At 33.7% G+C, this 15,471-nt stretch overlaps 1 protein-coding gene across 1 annotated transcript; it reads right to left on the reverse strand.

The window, feature by feature from the left end:
- Positions 1-789: 789 nt before the first annotated feature.
- On the reverse strand, positions 790-11,311 carry LOC130656325 (uncharacterized). Its single transcript, XM_057459155.1, has 11 exons — positions 10,803-11,311; positions 8,791-8,978; positions 8,596-8,671; positions 5,932-8,449; positions 4,935-5,038; positions 4,350-4,417; positions 3,710-3,856; positions 3,110-3,197; positions 2,430-2,578; positions 2,210-2,351; positions 790-1,740 (listed from the first exon to the last, which is right to left on the reverse strand). The coding sequence occupies exons 1-11, from the start codon at positions 11,159-11,161 to the stop codon at positions 1,578-1,580; spliced, it is 4,002 nt and encodes a 1,333-aa protein (XP_057315138.1). The 5' UTR covers positions 11,162-11,311; the 3' UTR covers positions 790-1,577.
- Positions 11,312-15,471: the final 4,160 nt, after the last annotated feature.

Raw genomic sequence — 15,471 nt, forward strand, 5'->3', positions numbered from 1 at the left:
CTAGCAAAACGTTTTAGCTATATGGGTCAAAGTGGTGAATCAATATTTTAAACTAGTTGTTACCCGTAAAAAAACACACAGGATCGCCTGTCACTAAAATACACGCTGTTTCGTGTGTCTGTTTCACGACACTGCGACAGACAGAAGTGTTGTAAGGAAACTTTTAGTCAGCACCCAGTAAGTGGTAGCAGATTCCTACAATAGAAACAAAGGGTGACACCTTGAAGAGTACATGGTTTACCCCAACCTCGTCCCCAAGACTATTTGCTTCTCAACGGCGCTGCGCTTTCTCATAGTTCGCTGCAACTGTAAAAGGCGCTGGGGTCGAGCTTGGGTTTACCCCATATTGACCTGATCATTATTCAGGGATCGCGTCGAGAGATTCAATCGAAGTAAAAAAAATGAATTCACCCAACATTGTTGAGAGACGAAGGAAAATTTTCATTATAGAAACGCTAAGACCCATAAAAAAGTATTTGTAGTACCTTGAAATATACTTCGATTTTAAAATAAAAACAAATTCACTTTGTAATAGGATATCCAGATCTTTAGACGACGTAAAGTTTCATCTGAAAATACTGCTGACGTAAGCACGCAGAAGTATTTTTTTAGATATTTTTTTTTCAAAGGCTTTTGTCGGTTAGCATTTCTCGAAGTTTGAAAAATAGCCACATTTGCTTCGATTTTTTTCCACCTTTTCGCAGTTTTTCGTAAACAAACTCTGGCGCATTTCTACGCCGTTGCAAGAAATAGCCCCCATTTACCAAAGAATTTCAAAAAATAAAAACATTGACATATAAAATATCTTTTCTCAAATTTACAACAACATTTAAAATATAAAGTAAGTTCGCGAACATTCGCACAGTAACCATAAAACTCTTTACACACTCGCCAAATAAACACTTCTGGTTGTTCAAGTATCAAACCGCTGTTGATATCAAACCAACATTTAACCAGTGTGTTCAGGCCCTTGCAAATTAACGATTTTTTTAGAAGAGAACATTGACCAGCATAGTTTTCTTCTGTCGAAAAATGCAACATCGTGCGCACCCCTAAATGATTCGTTAACCTATCTTTACTCGATGATTGCGTACGATTGTGTATTTTATAACACAATTATTTATTTATCGTATAAACATTACAGCAAAAAAGCATCAAAATTAAAAAAAAATATATAAAACCTTTTTTAAATGAGTGCGAAAGTGTTTTGTGTTAACCACGGGTTGCCAAAAATATATCGTTTCGTTTGTAAGAAAAGTTATATTACACTCATTCCCTTATTTCATTTCAGACCGAGTTGCTTTCAACCTATGCTTTGTTTCTGACACAAATCCCAGTCTCAGCCCTTAGCAACTTAACTACTTAAACTACTTTTGTCTGATCACATGATCTCCGTATGATGCAGTCTTATTGGATTGCAAACATCAATTTACAAACCGTCTCTGTTATTTCTAACCTAGGTAAGAACTTACCCTGCTTTAACATACTATATTACACAATAGAAAAACTCAAAAGAACTCAAGTTTAGTAAATATGAACACAACTTCTCAGTTTCACTGACGTTTGTAAAACACTCGTCAACGAAATGCAAACGAAAACGGATTCTTTTTGCGATGATAATCTTCAACTTCCAATTCGTCGATGACTTGAAAACAATCAACCACAGTTTTTCGACAGTAGCGATAAAACAGCTCTTCAGACTTTCTTAACACGTTGGTTAAGTCCAGCGTGGTGGGCAAACTAAAAAGCCGGGAAAAAACGGGTTAGTCTGTTTTTTACTTTCATAAATTCATTATCAAAATAAAAAAACGGGAAAAAACGGGTTAGTTTGTTTTTTACTTTCATAAATTCATTATCAAAATAAAAAAACGGGAAAAAACGGGTTAGTTTGTTTTTTACTTTCATAAATTCATTATCAAAATAAAAAAACGGGAAAAAACGGGTTAGTTTGTTTTTTACTTTCATAAATTCATTATCTTTTTTAGTTTCTTACACAATCCTATAAGAACAACAACACTAAAATATGACCCTTTATCAGACCAGCCATGTACAGCTGCATCAAAATTTGTTATAAATCAAAAAAAGGACAGCGAAACACAGTGAAGTTACGTTAGTACAGCGAAACACAGCGAAGTTACGTTAGTACAGCGAAACACAGCGAAGTTACGTTAGTAGAGCGAAACACGGCGAAAATACGTTGTGCACTTACTTGGACAAAATTTGATAAACAGCAGTTAAGTCGACTGTGTCCATGATCATATGACGACATTCCATTAACATGGCCACACACACAAAGATATCGAAAGGATACTCAGGTGATAGATAAATTTCTTCAAGGTGTGACCCTGCATCTACATAAAACGATGAAGTCAGCCGATTAAGAACATCATATAACTATCCACAAGCAAAGATGACGAAAATAAACTTACTGTCTTTTACAAACTCCTTTGCTCTTTCTTTAGACCGTTCCAACTCCGCTTCAACGGAAGATACTTCAAGATGGCGACTGCTTGTGATCTCAAATAATCTGATCGCTTCCGAATAATCAAATTCTCGTTTAAAATTTAACAACAGCCACCTACAATAAAAATACAAGATAGGCTCTATTAACGCCTTCAAAAGAAAATGTTTTTTCAGCGGACAACAAAAAGCAAATCAGAGCTTTTTGCCCGGACTATGATCCAAAATTTCTTTTTTAAGCCTAAATCTAAAGAAGCGGGTAAACAGCGAAATAAATGTTGCAAACAAACAAAAACAAACAAAAAGAAAAAAAACAACGTTTTTTCTGAATGTCATTAAACGAAATTAGTATACCGGAACTGAAAATGTTTTCAAATCAGCTAATGAAAAATCTCCTAAAGCTTCCCTTAGGTTTTCCTTCGAGAACTAAGCCACGAAAACCCTTTGAAATAGGTTTTTTAGATCTCTCTTAAACACTGAAGAAGGTAAGCCCTCCTTGCTCAACAACATACAATTTTCCCCATTTTTTTGCGCTAAAATAGCCGTTTTGAACTCTTTCTCTAGAATTCCAAAAATCACTAAGGCGTCAATGTACACATCATTTACAGGTCAACACGAACATCAGATGCTGTACAAAATTGTAACAAACCTGTGACAAAACATTAATCCCATGTCTGTATTTTGTAAATAATCATACAGCTCTCGATCCATTTTCATCAACAACTGTTCCACCAACGCTGAAAAGGAAAAAAATATCACTAAGTTAAGTCTTGCGCATACTTTGTAAGCGCCGAGATGGTAAGAGTAACTTTTTGTATAACTTTATATAATAGCTAGAAGTTCGTGTTCTAAACCTTGTATACTCGCATAAACAATTTTAGGGGTTTATGAGAACTACAATCAACAGGGGTTTTTCACGGCTATTTCTTTGTTTTTTTTTAGGTTATCGTAAATCGTCTCAAATTAATTTTTACTAGGCTAAAATCTAGCTTAAATTATTTCAAGAGTTTTAATAAACTTCAAATAGGAAATAAAATTAATTTAAAAGGTTTTTAGATTATCCATGGTCTAGTTCTCAGTTTCTTATCAATAAGTTTCTTAAAAACAGACCAAACACACAACAAATAATGTGTTGATCTGCATAAAGGTTTTAAAAATTTCAAAATTTACCAGGACAAAGAAAATAAATCCATTTTATTTAAAATTGTATCCCTTAGTCTGCGACAAAAACAAGAAGCTATTCGCTTACCAACTTTTCGCAGCATGCCTTCCTCCATAAAATCATTTTTGAAATGCTCCATGTAATTCACAAACATCCAGAATGCTTCAGCTTCTGTATCCATGACGATAAGAAATCGACTCATGATGTCATTCATCCCTTGCGCGTAACCAACCTCTGTAAACAAAAAGCCTTTCTCTTACAAGGCAGTGTTGCCACGTAACCGTAGAGGTTGTAGGGGTCATAAGAGGAGCGCATTGATATGCACAACAAACTCAAGAGAAACAAAGCAGCTCTGCAACGGACGGTTATTTACTTGTCTTAATGAAAAAGAAAATCGAATTTAGTTTTAAGAAAAATTCTCAATCTATAGGGCTAACTTTTAGAATTACATATTAGGTAGGTGGTAGAGCGTTCGCTTCCAGTGCGGGAGGTCTTGGGTTCAAACCCTAGCTGAGTCACGTACGAGACTATAAAAGTGTAAATCTATTATTTCTACTTAGCGTCTCTAACTGCTGTGCTTGCACGACTTTCGTAGCTCAAATGGGAGCTCTAAATGCACTAAGATCTCCTTCACAGGAGTCTTGTTGAAAGCAATAACAATGGTAACTGAAGAGGGCAAACAATTTCAAATAAATAAATAAATATGCTAAATAATAAAATAAATTACCTGGGTGGAAAAATGCATATGTCAGCAAAGAATCTCGCAGTTTTATCAACCCCGGGTTGTCATCTCCGCTAAAATAAGTAATTAGAATTAAATTAGTCTCACAAAAACTTTACGTAAAGTTTTTTCCAGCAATCAAACAATCCCAAGGTACCGACGTCGCCTTGTTAACTTTAGGAGCAGAAACTTTCGCGAGGTCAAAACATTTCGCGATCATATATGAAAAATCACATCATTTGCAAGGGAAATTATTTCGCTAATGGCAACAATTCTCTGTTTTCTTCTTCTTTTCTCTTATTTATAGTAAGGAAAGGTTTTCATCCATTACTGTTTCAAAAAATCGGGATATCCGAAAAATTTTCGAAATAATTGAAAACACCTAATTTTATTGTAGTTAATAATAAAGAAAAAATAAATCACTAACTTTGAGATTTCCCTATTTTTTGATTTTTTTGTGGTAAAAAAACTTTCGCGTCTTGAGAAATATCCACGACATCGCGTAAATAAACTTTAGCGAAAATGATTAAGAGTGAAAAACGCGAAAGTTTCTGCCCTTGTCATTTTGTTTAGCAAGTTCGTCCCGCTTACCTGAACTGTGGCAATTCTCGATCAGTTCTCGGTACATCTTTATCAATAACTCGTATGCTTGCTGAAATCAGCTTTTCGCTATAGTTTTGTCGTGCTGCGTATACCTGTAATAACAATAACAGAATACATATAACTCGCCTCTCCTGACATAGAATACATATAACTCGCCTTTGCTCACACAGAATACATATCACTCGCTTCTGATGACACAATACATATTACTCGCCTCACACAGAATACATATTACTCGCCTCACACAGAATATATATGAGTCGCCTCCACTGAAGGAAAATGTACAAGCTGCAAGAGACTATTCTAGATAGCAAGACACCTTAAAGTTATCCTAAACATATTACAAGTATAAATTTATCACTACTTCATAATTGAAAAAATCTTATCTTAAGCCTACCTTAACGTGCCTATAAAAACCCTACAATAAAACGGAAAATTCATAAACCAATTTGTTAACGCAGACCTTACAAGAATAACTTTTTTAATAAGGAAGTTCACGAGATATACATGTATGATAATATCGTCGTTGCGATGAAAACTAATGTGATTATGGTGGAATTGTTGTAAGTAATTTGAATGGTGTAGAATTTGAATGATAAAGAACTTGAATGGTGGAGAACTTGAATGGTGTAGAATTTTATTGATGGAGAAATTGAATGATGGAGAATTCAAATGAAGGAGAATTTGAATGGTGGAAAACTTGAATGGTGTAGAATTCAAATGATGGAGCATTTGAATGATGGAGAACTTGAATGGTGTAGAATTTGAATGGTGTAGAATTTGAAGGGTATATTACCAAGTTTATGCGAGTTTCTACTATTAATGTATCACTTATAAACAATGAAGTCACAAAATTTTAAAGCAGTTGAAAAAATCGTTGTCACGATTCGTTAGTTTCTAGGAACAAGGTAAACAAAACAAAATTAAACAAAACAAAATCAAACAAACAAATAAACAAAAAAACAAACAAGAACAAGACACCTACATGGGCTTGAATTTCCATAAACTTAAGTTGTTCTTCTCCCAAAGAAGTCTCTAATACAATCTGAGGAGGTTCCTGCGAATTAAAGCTGCAGTAGGGACAGTCCTGATATACAGTATCTTCTTTGTCGTTCACAGGACCATCATTACAATCAAACGTATGCGAAACAAATTTAAACTTCGGGGTGACGTTCATAAACGAATCAATATCCTGACAACTAGCTGGCCTAATAGATGGGCTAGATTTAGTTTTCTCCAGTTCCTTTTTTACATTGTCTGTCATTTGTTTTTGGACATTATTTTGTTTTGGTGTTGATCGACCACTATGTGCTTTTGCTTGCTTCTCTAAATACTTATTTGCACTTTCAACAATACCAAGTATTTCTTCATCGTACATCACACCTTTCGTTGCAGGAGATTTACTGTTAGAATTTTTTGTTGTTGATATACTGCTTGGCGTGCTGTTTGTCCTTGACCTTCGACGTCTTATCTTCTCTGGAGAACTGGGCGTACTTGCTTGTATCATTTGTGCAATCCATGGCGGTAGATGTTCAACACTTTCTCCAGTTGGAGATTTTGAGGCAGGTATCCGTCCTTGGCCCACTGATAGTTTCTTTATTGGCGTCCATAAAGAGTCTGGACTGTCATCTCGTAAACTAGCCAAGGATTTAAACCCAATATCTATTGGTCTACTGGGTGTTAGTGATTTATCATTATTAGATTGCAAATGCAACCCTTCTACTTCAGCATTGTTTAGTTCATCATCACTATGACTTATGTTTATGTCATTTGAACATGTACTTAAAATTCTCACATTGTTCTCATTACCTGTCACATCTAATGTACTTTCACTACCCGAATCTGTATTTTTAGTAGGTGGTATAACTGATACATTTTTATCACTAGTAACAACTGCATTTTCAGTGATTGACATACCTAATGAATTTTCATCATCACTAACTTCCATAATTTTAATGGAAGGATCTGATGTATTCTGTTCACTAAGAATGTCTGTATATTTAGCAGAAACTGCATCCGATTCATTGTTTTCATTACTCATATCTGGATTTTCAGTGGCGGTTACACCTAATACATTTTTATTACAAGCTACATCTACTGTATTTCTAATGCCGTCTGCACTGGCCGTATTTACCCCACTAGCAATATCTGGTTTATTCTCATTATCGATTGGATCAAATGTGTTTTTACTATCAGTTTCATCCAAGCTTTGCTCAGGTAACAAAAGTTGATTATCACTATCATCATCAACTATGTTTATTTTATTTGAATTTGCATCAATATTTACTTGCATGTTGGTGTCTACTTTGGAGCTGCAATTTGAAAGATTTTCAGCTTTTTCAACTGCTTTTCTGTTTTCAGGAAATGGAGATGATAGGAAAATAGTTTGAGTATCCTTATTTAATTCATCGACTTTAACTAAGATAGATTGATTTGAGTTTTCAGCAACTTCAGCAACTTCAACACTTTGAGAGCGATCGGTTTTTAAATTTGCAATATCAAGAGATTGAAAGTTTTCTGATTGAGAGTATAATGATTCTTGGTTGTTTATGTATTCAGGGGGCAATGTGAATGGATTAGGAAATATAACTGGCTCTGTATTGGATTGAACACTTTCTATTGAACTAGGTTTATTTGTTATGGGATCAATCATACTGTCTTGTTGATTACTAACTTTAGTGTTAAAGTTAGATCGAGGAACACTGTCATTATTTAAGATATCAAAGTCTTCACCTGGACATGCTGCATCTGCTGCTGATGATTCCTCCTTGCTTGGGCTGCATGTGTTTGGAACATCCAACATGGCATCTGCTAAAGCTGTCCTAATGTCATCCACCTCACTGCATTCAAACTTTACAGATGTAGTACGTTCTTTCGTTTTATTGAGGGTTTTTTCGTCTTGAAAGTCCGAACAGTCAGTGACAAAGTTTACTGGAGGAGCATTTTCTTCATCAATATTTTCCGTAGTTTGGTCAACCTCTGTTTCATCATTTCCTTGGATGCCATGAATATCTGCCATTTCAACTTTAACAACAACATCGCTATTTTCACGTGGCCTTGATAAACAATGAATTTGAGAAAGTTTTTCCTCATAACTTGATGGGCAAAATTCTTCAAGCTCCTGATTTAATATTTCCTCCTCCTCATGTTCTTGACATACTAATCCGAACGATTTTAACTCAATGTCTGAATTATCCTTTGTATTATTAATATTTTCGTCTATTGGGGTATCCTTTGGAGACATTAGTCGTAACTTCACTTCTTCAGCTTTAACATTGTCAATTACAAACGAACTCTCCTCAACAATACTAACAGACAGAGAGGCTTGAGATTTTGTCAAAAGTTCAACATGTTCTTTAGCGTTTTCTGGGCACGCCGAATACCATTTGGGGCAGTATCGAACACCCTCGTATTCATTCACTAAGGTTTTTAGCAAGCTTTTCCACCGTATTTTCATTGCTTCGTATCGTAATGTTTGCTCTACTTTTAATACTTCCCTTTCCCTAAAAATAAATCCTTGCAGAAATCAAACCTCCTACTTCATTTAAGCTCCATTTTTGCGTTTATGAAATAAGAATACCTTCACACCACTTTCTTATATAAAAAATATTTCAAACATTTACAATGTAAACAATTTGCTACCACTAACCTTGATGTTGTATTGAATGGGTAAAGTTCGAATAAGAACTGCCATACTTCTTTACGTATGCTGTCATCAACACCACCTACAGAAAGATGGACAGCAGCATTATGCCACGTTTGTTAAACTTTGATCACTATAACCAAGTTGTTACATTCTATTCCAATTTTTATTTTGGGTAAAAAAACTTAATGAAATGCATACCTTTAAAAATAGCTCTTCTTAATTCATGTTCACGAATGAGTCTACCACTATCATCAAACAAATTGTCAAATTGTGTTTTAGTCATTGGATTAGCACGAGAACTTCGAAGTTCATCATTCTCCTTCATCGCAACTTCATCATTATCAGTTAAATTATCATCTGCCATACTCAAGTCGTCATTTTCAAAACTAAACAGAAACTTAAACTTAAATTTCAGGCTTAAAAACTAAAGAAAAAAAATGTTTCCTTTTTCTAGTAAGCACAAAAATTTTAATAATATTCAGGCTTATGATTACTATAGGCTTGTTTCCATTTAAACTTGTTCCCACTACAGTGTAAAAAACTCATGAGTATTTTGTTAGTGTACACATTGTCAAAATGGCAAGACACTACAAAAATTCGCGCTAATAGCAGAAAATAGAAGTCGAATGGAAATAAGCCCTTAGTATTTATTAAGTATATTGATATAAGTGATATCTGCTCCCACTGGTTGTCTCACTATATTTTTTTTATTTGTGAAAATGATGTAAGAAAAACAGCACATAGTTTCCTCTTTAAAGTACTTTGAAGCGCTGGGTACATGGTACTATTTTTTCAAGCAAATGTAGCTTGATTTTATTACTAAAACATCCTGTCTTCACACTGCACATGCATCAATATGCATGTAATAATGTTTAAAATCTCTGTAAAGGTGGAGAACTTTATGGGTTCTTTGACATGCCTGTCAGAGCAGATGTCTAGATAAATATTCTATAGAACATAGCATAGCATATATAATGCGTTTTGGATGGAAAATCGAAAAAAAAAAAAACGTCAATCTGCTTATTAATACATTGACTCCACAAAAGTGTGTAATTTTTTTTCACAAGCATAGGATTAGATATTTTATTTGTGAAACAAAATACGTTAAAAAATTTTACTTGTCTTTTCCTCTACTTTTACTGCTTTTGTCAATTTGTTCTTTGTTTCTTTTATATTCTGCCCTTTTAGTTATTTAACATGTTTTAACAAAGAAAAAATGCTGCAGCCTATGCATCACAGTGCAGCATTTTAGAAATTTTGCTGTATGGTGCATATACACCACTAAAAAAATTGTTCCATAAACGAAATTTATTTGATTTTATGCAACAACTGTTTTCATCAATTTTGCTGCATTGCATAAAAAAAAAAGAGAAAAATGTGTGCATGCTAAAAAAACTTAAGATAACCATTCATTAATGTTGTAGGGTTTTTTTTGTGGCAGGGGTTTATTATACAAAGAATAACATATAACAAGTACATTATTAGTCTTGAGGAAGAAAGTACCCACTGACGAATTGTGCAACCTTATTCCTAATCTTATCGTTAAACATGAGATTTTTGTTTGTAACTCTTTCCATTAACCTATAGTTTAGTTTAATAATGTGGACACATTTATTTATATTGTAGAATATCTTGGGATCAAGTAAATTGGAATTGGGTGGTTTTCCATTGTTGCTTCAGTATTTTGTTTCATATTGTTTCTGTAGTGAACTTTAGTCAAACTTTTTTTGAAACTCAACTTATATAAAAATATTTTTTAAATTAAACTTTACTTATTCTGTAATGAAATCAAACCTTTCACTGTTTATTGGACATTTTTTCTCCCTATTTCAAAAAATATTTTAATACTACAAGCACACGTTGGTATAAATTAACCGTTAAGGATTTAAAGATTCTGGTTTGTCAAATTTATTAAATTTATTAAAGTTGCACAGACAGGGAAATTTAAGAACAGCTATAAAAGGAAAATAAAAAAATAACATAAGCAATTGATGTCAGTCATGAGTGTTACCAAAACAACATTATCATAAATATTTATAAAACAAAAGACAACAGACAATTATTGCTAAAAATAACACAATGTTTTTTTATAGAAAGAATGTGTGACAACAGCAAACACAAGCTTGCACAAGTTCTTATTTATTAAAAAACTGATTTAAAAACAAGGATCAATAAAACTACAAGGCTAAACAATAAAGGTGTGAACGAACCTGCTGTCAATATTGACTTCCCTTAAAGTAACTCCTTGTCCCTCACATGTTGCATCACTTACTATTCCACTTGACTCATATCCAATGTTCTCTCCTTCAGCAGATGTATTTCCACAACTTGAGTCAAGACGCAAACTAGACCCAATAGAGTCATGGTCAAACACATCATTATTGTCATGTTTTCGTGACTTAACTGGAGAACCTGGGTTAGGATTAAAATTGAACTCTTCTTCTCCTTCCGACAAAAGCAGTACAAATGGGCTACCAGGTCTTGCATCTTCACTTTTCTTCTCTTGAGTTTTATTCACATTCTCTCCAAATTTTAAAATAAGCTTGTTTAAAGATTGTGACAAAGCCATACTTCTTTTTGATGTTAAATGTCTGTCATAAACACATAGTTGTCAAGGAGGATTTATTATTTCTGACGTCAAATTATTTGAAATAATAAAATTTGATTTCTTATCATGCAATAACATCCTAAAGAGAATAACCAAATATAAAAATACAATGTTCCACCGTTTTTTTATAATTTGTGAAAACAATATCACCAACACAAGATTCAGATATACATTAAAATCTGCTGTATAAACACTTTCATTTTGAAGCAGTGTTAAACTTCTTAAAGGCGAAAAATATCATTGTAAAAAAACACATCAAATTTGTTACATAAACATAACCCTTTCTTTACATCACAACATCAGAAATTAAAAATGCTAACCTTTGACCCTTTTGTCTTTGTACACATAAAAATGAAAAAACAAATTAAGCACATCATTAAGTCAGTAAAAGTCAAACCTAAACATGTCAATAACTCTTGAGTTCAAATGATAATTTTACGTTATATGTAAACAAACTGCTGTCATGTGCATTGTAGGGCACATGTTATATCATTTCGGTGTCATATAACAAAGCTAATGCATAAATAATAAATAGACAGGCAGGTGCCATGCATATTATTATGCATGCTAAGTTAAGGAGGTACTGTAATTCTCTAAGAAAGAATTTAATTTTTATTTACATCATCTCTTGAGATTTATCACACACAAATTTTAAGCATTAAAAAAATAACAATTCAAGGAAGAATTGCTTAATGTTTAATTGTATATTTTGTTATGGTGTCCAACTCACTTTTAATTGATAATTAAAAAACAGATGTTGCAGTAAATATTCAGCCACAAGTCTAAGATGGCTGATAAACATTGAGATGAAAGACTTTCTTTATTAGTAACAATATTTTTTGCTTAATATCTCACAGTATAAGCAACAAATCATCCAAAAAATAGAAAACTTCTAAAATTGTAAAGGTACACAGACACTTATCCAAAGAGAAAAAATCTTTTGCAAATTTTGCAAAATCACCACAATTTTTTTGACCGAATTTAGTGTGTTTTACAGAAATTTTCATAAAAGGTTAAATTACTGCAATTTTTCTCATCATGAAATTTTCTTTCTTTAAAGTATATTCAGTGAAAAAAAATTTTTTTTGAAGGTTTACTGATACTCAATATTTGATCAAAGAGATTTCTACATTGTTAAAGCTTACTTTTAAGACAAGTAAATTTCAGGCCATTTCCTAAGATTTTAGTGCGGTGAAACAGATGTCTTAAAATCTGAGGTGCTATTCTGTTTAGGTTATTTTGTATAAGCTTAAATAATTCTGTATATATTTCTTTTAAAATCTTCAAAAGACAAATATTATAGCATATTGTTTTTATAAAAGCCACCATATATAAAATCAAAATATTATAGCATATTATGTTTTTATAAAAGCCACAAGTCTAAATATAGTAAAAAACTTTAATGTTTGTTAAAATTGCAAGAATGCTACTGATACAATATTTAATAGCTAAATGCAGCCATAAGTAAAACCCAGTTATAAATACAGGCTTCAGCTTTATAAATTTAATTTAAGTCAATGATAAGGGTTACAGAGTCTTCCTTATAATTGCTCTCTGATTTGATACATCATATTTTCGTAATTTAAATAATTTGGAAATTTAGACATAAAAAAACATTGACTTGTATGTGCTTGTATTTTTGTTGATAAATGGCAGAAGAAAGTTTGTTTCAAAATATCATACAGTCAAAAAATGGAGTGTGGATAGTGAAAACGACTCAAAAGGCAGTGGCGTATTCAGAGGTTAGTTTGGGCACACCGCGAGCGCAAAGCGCGAGAGTTTGAGAATCAGTTGGAGGTGTGGGGAGCGCTGTAAGCCCCCCAAACAGGTACAGTGCAGAGCCCTGTAGGAGAACGGGAGGGGGAGGTAAGCCGCAGAAAATTTGACGATTTTTTAGCTATAATCACATTCTTGCGAGTGACTTTAGGATCCTATAACAATGTCACTAGTTTAACATGTTTAACATCGGATGTATACTACAAGGTTTATTTGACAGACATGTCGTCAGAGTCAGTATCAATGCTACATGCTAACAATCCAAGCTCTGCGGTATTTTATTGGATTGCGATCGAACTGGCGGCCCCATTTATTACTTTCTATAGGAAGCCTGACACCCTGAGGGGCCAGCACAATGCTAAACCAGTCCACGTAATCCAACTCAACTATGAGGAAATGCGCACCCATGCAAGCTAATTAAATTGCCAGAGCACAGAGAGCTTCGACTACCAAGAAACAGTTTCTCCCTACAGATGAACTACTCCTGAGTTGTTTTGTAAAAGTTAATTCTGTGGATTGTGAAAACATCCCTTTCTTTTAACATATATTGTTCTACCATGATCAGGTCTACAAGCACCTTCCACAACCAAATTATTACTGATTACAAAAATTTGTAGCTCGAACAAACCAGCTGCTACATAAAATTGCACTTTTTTGCACTTTACAATGTCATAAACCACGTTCGTCCCAGTCCAGGGATTAGGGGTTGGGATTTGTATCCATATTTTTAGGTGATAAAGTTCGTATTTATACCACCTCAGAGTCATATGAAACAATGAGACTACTTGAATTCGTTTTCTTATGGTAGTAGTAACAATATATATATCAAAAAATAATTTTTGTGTACGAGTGTGTACTTTTTGTGAAAAAAATTGTTTTAAAAAAAGGCAAGCCGCTGGACAAAAGTGCGGGCTAATCTTGTTTATATGAAGTCATATGCGTATTTCGCGCCAATTTACTAATCCATCTAGAAACATAAATTGTAGCTACTAGCTAGCTTAGGTAACATATAAGATTAATTAGACTAGCCACAGCAAAAAACTAATGGAATAAAATATTTGTGAAAGAAATAATGAACCATACCCTATGGCTAGCTAGCTAAAGACAAAAAAAAACAAGTTATTGGTGTAATGGCTTCACATATATGAAATACAGCTGTGAAAAGGTTTGTTGACATCGAAAGTGTAATTTGTCTAACAAAGTTAAATTTGTCTGCAGCGATAGAAATGTTTTTTTAGATCACATCTTAAAAGTTTAAAAACGAAAAGCGGCGATAAAAATGTTCTTTAAGATTGCATTTTAAAAGTTTATAAACGAAAAGCGGCTATAGACGGTGTAAGGTTTAATTTTTGTTCGTGTAGTCCACGAAACATGATCGTGAGGTCCATGATTGTTAAAAAAAAACACATCGTGGGCTATCGTGGTTCGTGCGTAACATGAAATAACACGAACTATGATGTTAACAAAGCTTTTCACAGTACTGTAAATTCTGAGCAGGCGAGCCCATTTATAATGTAGAAAGATAGGCCAAAACTTTTGTGAAATATGCCGTAACATTGATTGGGGGAGAGTCACTCGATTAAGTGATTACAAGCTTCAAAGCTCTCCAAAGTGCCACTCATTTGATCAGGGTAATAAAAAGTTAGGCTCCGTGTTGTCTCGCCCGATTGGGGGAAACTCACCTATCGGGGGAAAAGTGCCGTACTGGTGTAAAGCCTTTGTCCTTGTGCTTCTGGAGCAGGATTGAATCAATTAAAAAGTGTGGAAAAAACTTCATGCAACTTTAGACACAAGATATATTAACAAATTTTAATGACACCAATTTAATTTAGAAACTCAAGTTAAATTTGGTAACCGTTATTGCCACAAGATAAGACCATGAAAACAAATAAGACAACACTATTTTAAGCAGGTAAAAAAAGAATTGTCAGATTCAGAGGATTAAAAATGTGCAGAGCAGGCATATTTAGTATGATTTCAGCAGACAGTTTGGTAGCATTTAGTTAGCAAGCAGCTATTTGCTTTTCTCTTTCTTATCATTATGAAAATAGCCGTGTGGCCATGGGTGCTCTTTAAAAAGCTAAGAGGTTTAGCTATAGAGCCAACATTACCAGCTAGCTATTTTCATAACGATAACGATGAAAAAGAAAGATTTTTCCTAAACAAAATAGAAGATATTTAGCTGCTATTAACTCCTACAACAACAAGTTCTTTAGAATTTTACAATTCCATAGTTCACATTTTTTGTTGATGTTGCACTTTACGCGCCGCCATGTTAAAAATTTGATCCCAGAAAAACACATTTCAGGCTAAGCCAGACGCGAGGCTGGGGACGCAGGCTAGATGTGATCACGTGCTTAATCCTACTCGCTTGTTCTGCCGTTTTTGTTTTGATTCGCAATATTATTGTTTGGAAGGTAAAGACATTTTGGAAAACAGACTCAACAAGGGGGGAAGGAAAGCATGATCTATGTCTATGCGATGTTTGTTGTTAT

The sequence above is a fragment of the Hydractinia symbiolongicarpus genome, chromosome 9, assembly GCF_029227915.1.
Source record: "Hydractinia symbiolongicarpus strain clone_291-10 chromosome 9, HSymV2.1, whole genome shotgun sequence".
NCBI classification, from domain to species: domain Eukaryota; kingdom Metazoa; phylum Cnidaria; class Hydrozoa; order Anthoathecata; family Hydractiniidae; genus Hydractinia; species Hydractinia symbiolongicarpus.